The sequence below is a fragment of the Sturnira hondurensis genome, unplaced genomic scaffold (genome assembly GCF_014824575.4).
Source record: "Sturnira hondurensis isolate 20B ecotype Veracruz unplaced genomic scaffold, ASM1482457v3 Scaffold0017436, whole genome shotgun sequence".
NCBI classification, from domain to species: Eukaryota; Metazoa; Chordata; class Mammalia; order Chiroptera; family Phyllostomidae; genus Sturnira; species Sturnira hondurensis.
Window position 1 is genome coordinate 11,846,092 of NW_028090067.1, and position 6,000 is coordinate 11,852,091.

General features: G+C 46.6%; 1 protein-coding gene across 1 annotated transcript in view; it reads left to right on the forward strand.

Annotated features, from left to right (window-relative positions):
• Positions 1–5,704, forward strand: part of TCP11L2 (t-complex 11 like 2) — a 40,385-nt gene extending 34,681 nt beyond the window's left edge. Inside the window, exon 10 of the mRNA XM_037067811.1 lies at positions 3,273–5,704. Within this exon, the coding sequence (XP_036923706.1) occupies positions 3,273–3,517 (245 nt within the window). The 3' untranslated portion in view covers positions 3,518–5,704. The remainder of the gene's footprint in view (positions 1–3,272) is intronic.
• Positions 5,705–6,000: the final 296 nt, after the last annotated feature.

A 6,000-nucleotide genomic window follows, 5' to 3' on the forward strand; every position in this document is an offset into this window, starting at 1 on the left:
TGAGGCTCTCAAATTGTTTCTCTCATCCTTATCCCGCGGGACACAGAATGCTCGAGATCTAGGCCACATCAGCCACTCGCAAGCTCAAGGCCTCAACCCCTCCCCCCAGGAAAGAGTGGTCAGGTGTGCAGCCCTGCAGGCTGCTGAGAGGTGGCCCTTGATAACAGTAACACGCACGGCACAACCACATCTGCCTGTGGCTGAGCCCTCCGCTGCATAACCTTCCCTGGTGACAAGCCTGTCCTCACAGCCCACAGTCTCCAGCTGAAGAGCTAACAGCTGGGCGAGTGTGTCCCTTGGAGCTAGAAGGGCAGGCTCTCTGCAGTCTCTGCCACATACCACTAGCCCCCCACTGGTGTGCAGGCCTCATGGGGAGGGGGTGCGTGTTTGTTCACTGCTGTATCCTTGTATTGCGCTGGGCCCACAGATAACCTTTAATAAAGACTTGTAGAAGGGGTGAATGCAGCAGAGACTTAGAGTGGTTAAGTGACTTTGCCTCAAGGTCACATAACTAGCTGGTTGCAGAGTAGGGAGTCTTACTGAGCCTGCCTGACTCTGGAGCTCAGAGTCTTAACTGCTGGCATCATAGCCAGAGCCCTAGTGCTTCTTGGCAGGGTGGCCTCTGTGCCCTCTGTGCACAGAGGCGCAGGTGTCCTCTGTGCCTTCCTTTAGATGAGGGAGGTATTTGCCATGCCATAAGAAGAGGGCGGCTGGGGGCCAGGGCTGCCCTCACCCTGAGGAGGCCTCTTAGAATCTGGTAAAACAGCTTTTTTTCAAGCCCTCTCTCCCTAGTCCAACTCTCCTATTATTTTGAAATTTTGAGCCTTTTTTAAAACCTCCAACTGTTGTTGCCTAGCGACAGTACTGACTCACTTGAGCTGCTCTCTGACTCGGGAAGCCAAGGGCACGCCTTTGGCAGGGACTCGGTTTGGCTGCTCCCAACTGGACAAATGCTGCTGTCGTTTCAGTCTTGGCCTGAAAACAGTCCACAGAGGAGACAAAACCACTTTTTGGCATAATAATAGTTCTGAAGGAGTTTTATCCTTTAACCAATCTTGCTGGAAAGTTTTTGGGGCCATAGCTGTGATAACAATAGACCTGGCACTGGACACGCAGGCCACCAGTCTACCGGGAGAGCTGGTGCACAGTCCATTCTTCCTTTCCTGCTCACGGGGGGCGGGGGGCGGGGAAGGAATAAACCAAGCACTCAGAGGACACAGAATGGACCTGACCAGCATCAGCCATGGCTTTCCTCCTCTGTGACAGTGCCTGGCCTTCTGTTCCTACGGGGTGTGCTGTCTCTTTACAAGGTGGCTACACCTCCCACTGTGTTCTCAAACTTTTAAAGAGATAATTAGAAAAGTTTTCTTTCAAACCACTTCTTTTCAAATGCATACACAAACCAGGTAAATACTATTTCTGGATTACCTCTTGTGTAGATTATCTGCATGCTTAGAACAATCTGCATTTTTAAAAAGTCATTTTCTTCTGTGCAGGTGATACATGCATGAATAATTTCTTCTTATTGACGAATCACGGATGAGGCCCGAGTTATCTGTGACTGCCTTTCCCAGCCTCGCTGGCTCCCCTCGTTTTCAGTTTGGCATTGGTCTTTATATACCTTTTCCATTCCATTCTCACTTCAATTCAGTCCACATTTGTGATGTGCCTGCCTGGTGCCAGATCAGAAATATAAAGATAAAAGAGTAGCCCCACCCTCAGAGAGCTCACTGGAGCAAGGAGAGAGATACATTCTTAAGTAATAGTAATGTGGTGTGATAGTTGGACAGATGTCAGGGAATACCACAGCAGGAGGTAGCTGTAGGCTTGGCATCGAAGGATGCTTTTGACTTGTGGCAGAGATGAGGTGAGATGGAAGAACATTCTAGTGAGAGGAAGCAATTGCAGCTAAGCCATGGACATGGGCTATTGGGAACTGTGAGTTCTGGGTCAGATCTGGCTGAAACGTGACTTTTGTGAGAAGTGTTTGGTTATAAGTGTTTCACTGGCGTCCGTTGTCTGAATCTGATGGGAGTCTGTCCTCCTTAGTATGTATACCTCCTTTCTTGTGAGATTTGTGTCCAAGGCCAAAGAAAGCCCTTGGAACGGGTGAGCCATAGCAGGTCTGTCCAGCACCGTTTTCCAGCGCCTCTGCGGCCTGGCTCCTGTGTGCCTTCGCTGCTCTGGCGGAGCTGCCTCAGATGCAGGGGCAGGGAAGCGGTGAAGCAGAGGGCGGAGGAGAGGGCGGAGGAGAGCCCGGTAGGGGTAGCACTTGCCCCGGGCCTCCAGGCGCCGGCCGTGTGGGGTGAACGTGCAGGTGAGCGTCCAACCGAGGCCCCTTTTGAGCTCGCTCTTTTGAATTATGCCCACACAACAGGTGCTAACTTCACCTGTCCCGGGAAAACCTGCGTGTCTCGTCACCTTGCTGTGTGGTGATTTGGGCCCCCAAGTTTGTCAGATCTGTAGATTGTTCAAGAGCAACCAGAACTTGGATTTCTATATGAAGTCCCCTGATTTTAGGTGGTTTTATTTTTTAAAAAAGACAACAACAACAAAACTGTACGGGCCAAACTAGCAGTGCCAGTTTACAAACTCGGCTTTAGTGCACATAACTAAAATTGTGGACTTTAAATGTTGAGTTTCTGTGAAAAAGATTCCCCGTTCCCTCCCCACGAAGTGCTCTACAGTTTTTATCAGGTAGTTCTTTGCTGCATCATGTCACCCTCAGACTCCATAGCTTAAAAAACAGGAAACATTTAGTATTGCCCACAAGTTTCTGGGGCAGCTGGGTAGTTCTTTCGGTCTTGCTGGGCTCCTACATGCATTTGTGGTCAGCTGGGGCTGGGTAGGTAGCCCTGCTGGTCTTGACGGGGCCCCTCAGGTGTTGGGGAGTCGTCTGGCTCTACAGGTAGGTCCAGCCTGGCCTCAGAGAGAAGAGTGGGGTGTCCCTCCATGTGGTCTTTCATCAAGCCCAGGCTTGTTCACAGGGTGGGTGGGGAGGGCAGACGCGAACCATGCTTCTTCAGGCCCCTGCACGGAACTAACACACCAGCACGCCTGCTGCATTCTGTATTGGCCAAAGGGAGTCATAAGGCCAGCCCCAGTCCAAACAGGGAAACAAACTCCAACCTTTGGTGAAGAGATCTGCAAAGCTGCTTTGTAAAGGACATGGAAACAGAGAGGGTTGAGAATTGGGAATATTTACTGTTCTTATTTTTCTAGTTACGTGCTTTACTAATGGGACAGATAAAGATACCGTATTTTCCCCCCAGATAAACGAATCCAGCTATACCTGAAGAGCCTACTTTGTCTTCCAAGCCCTAAACAGTGCTTGCCTCCCATGCCTGGAGGCCTGGCTGCCATTCAGCAGGAGCTGGAAGTGCTGGGTTGTCAGTACGCAAACATCGTGAATCTCAACAAACAAGTGTATGGACCATTTTATGCGACCATACTTCGGAAGCTGCTCTTCGGCGAGGAAGCCATGGGGAAGACAGACGCTTCGTCTTCCACTAACTAACGAGGAACGACGCTGGAGAAGAGGTCGGAAATCCAGCGCTTCCGCGTGGCGTCTGTTTCCAGCGATGGCATTTCAGATGTGGCACATTATCAGTCCTGTCCGCGGTGCAGTGCTGCCCGGATCCGTGTAACCCAGAAATATCAGTTGCAAAAGACACGCAAACCACATAGGCCCTACTCATACATCATTTTCTTTCTCTTTTTTTACTTGTCCGAAGGTGACTGGCGGCAATGATGCGAACTTGAGTCGTGCTGCCAATTCGTAATTAGTTATATAACCTATGTAGTACTTGTAAATGTTTTGTTAAACGTTTATATTTGGCTTATACATTCAACCCTTCAGGAGTTGTAGTTCCTCATTTATCACCATCAAATCTAATGATTTTTAATTTTGGTACAACTTAAAGGGTTGAAAAGTTGTGAGAATAACCAAGGGGACTGATGTTCTAAATACGTGATGTGAAGTAAGCATAACTATATTTGAAATATACAGTTAAAAAAAGGAGAAAGAAATGTGCAATGAAATTGTCCTAATGTGTAATACAAACTTACACAGTAAGTCCTAAAATCCCACAAATGTCCCAGTTCAAAATTTATAATGCCAATTGTCAGTATTTGTGTAGAATTTAAACTTATTAAATATATTTCAAAGCTATATGCACATTTTAGATAAAACCTCCCTGTTCATTTAGTGAAAACAGAAAAAATCCCTTCTAAAACTGTATTCGGGAGGTTGGTTTATCCTCGCAATTTATCCTGCTCTCTGAGAGAAACATTTTTTGCACAAATCTCTTAGTGAATGTCTTTGCATTTCTCAGGCCATTGGTAAGGTTTATATAAAATTTTAATATTTTTACATAAGGCAGGAATGGTCTGAATTGGTTTACTTGTAAGAAGAGGGGAAGTTTAAGAATAAAACAAGATGCCCAGGAGATCCCCATTCTCAGTAAAGTTCACAAAACATTAGTTAAACTTTGGATTTTTTAACCATGTAACTTGCTAGCAAATGCCTTCTGTGCTGGCTAGATGCTTGTGCCCTGCTCAGACCATGGCGCTCTTCGAAGTGTCGTCATCATTTGACATTCTGGAGCACGACGTCCAAGTCTGCTCTGCTGGCTCTGGTTGTCAGGATTTTAGAGGGGTCTGCTCGTCCTGGAGTTGATGCCCACTGCTTCTGAAGTGTTAAGGGAAGCATCGGTTTGGGCAGACTCAGTGTAGTAGAAATGCTTTCTCTGCATAAATCCTTTTTGATGGCTTTGTTTTCCGAGGGCTCCTTGAACCTTAGTAGGTTGCTGGGGAAGAGTGGGCAGGAAAGTGAAAGTTCCCCATCCTCCCCCACACCCCCCACCGTGATGGCCCCCCTTCTTTATGCAGCAAAGCTCTAAGTAATGATGGTGTGAATAAATTACCTCCAGTCTTCACGTTCTGGAGGCATCTGCCAAAATTTGAGGAAATTTTGAAAGGCAATTTTCCTTTTCTCACAATGACCAAATACATAAAGCAGCCATTCTGTCCCTTTAAGCTGGTGTGTGTGTGAGTGGACACTTGCTGAAGAGCGCATCGTGGGTCTCACCCTCGCCCTTCCTGTGCTTCCATTCTGCCCGTGCTTCTCTGTGCTTAGAAACCACACGGTGCTGTAGACTTTTGTTTTCATTTTCTCTTAAGCTGAAGTAGCTTTCAACTTCGTTCACTTCGGGGCCTGGGCGGCAAGGGAGGTCTAACATAGAGTAGTGCATTGTGTGAATTGTTGTGTTGCTTTCTGAGGTGATCTTTGTACTTGACAGGAAGACCAGGTGCACTTTTTAATGATCAGATTGGAATCCAGCTGGTATTCTTACATACTTGACTACACCGCAGTTGCCAGCGGGAAAACAATGTGCAAACATTTTTTAAAATGCATTTTAAATGAAGGGCATTCTGCTTTTTTTAAGTGGCAAAGTAAATCTCAATGTCTCAAGTCTGGATTTAGGCAACTACATTATTAGGATTTTTTACATCATATCCCGTAGCGTGTTATCTAATTCGGTTTTTACCTAAATGTTTACTTCTACTTTTAAGGTTTTCTTAACATGGTCTTCTTTTGTAATGTCAATTTTATTAAACACCATACACACATTTTCATTCTTCTACTGCTAAAACATGTTGTGTGCACTGTTAAATTTTAAGCATTAAATATTATTTCAACATAGCTAGTGTCTCTTTTTTAAAAATTGTATTTATTTTTAGAAATGGGGGAGGAAGGGAGAAAGAGGGCGAGAAACATTGATGGTTACCTCTCACACACCCCTAAGTAGGGACCTCGCCCTCAACCCAGGCCTGTGCCCTGACCAGGAATCGAACCAGCGGCCTTTCTCTTTGCAGGATGACGCCCAAGCAGCTGAGCCACACCAGTCAGGGCCCTTTGACTTCTAAACCACCTTTGGGTAACTCAGGGCTGGAGTACTGCAATCTTTATTGTGGTGGTTCTAGAATGAGTCTAGTGGT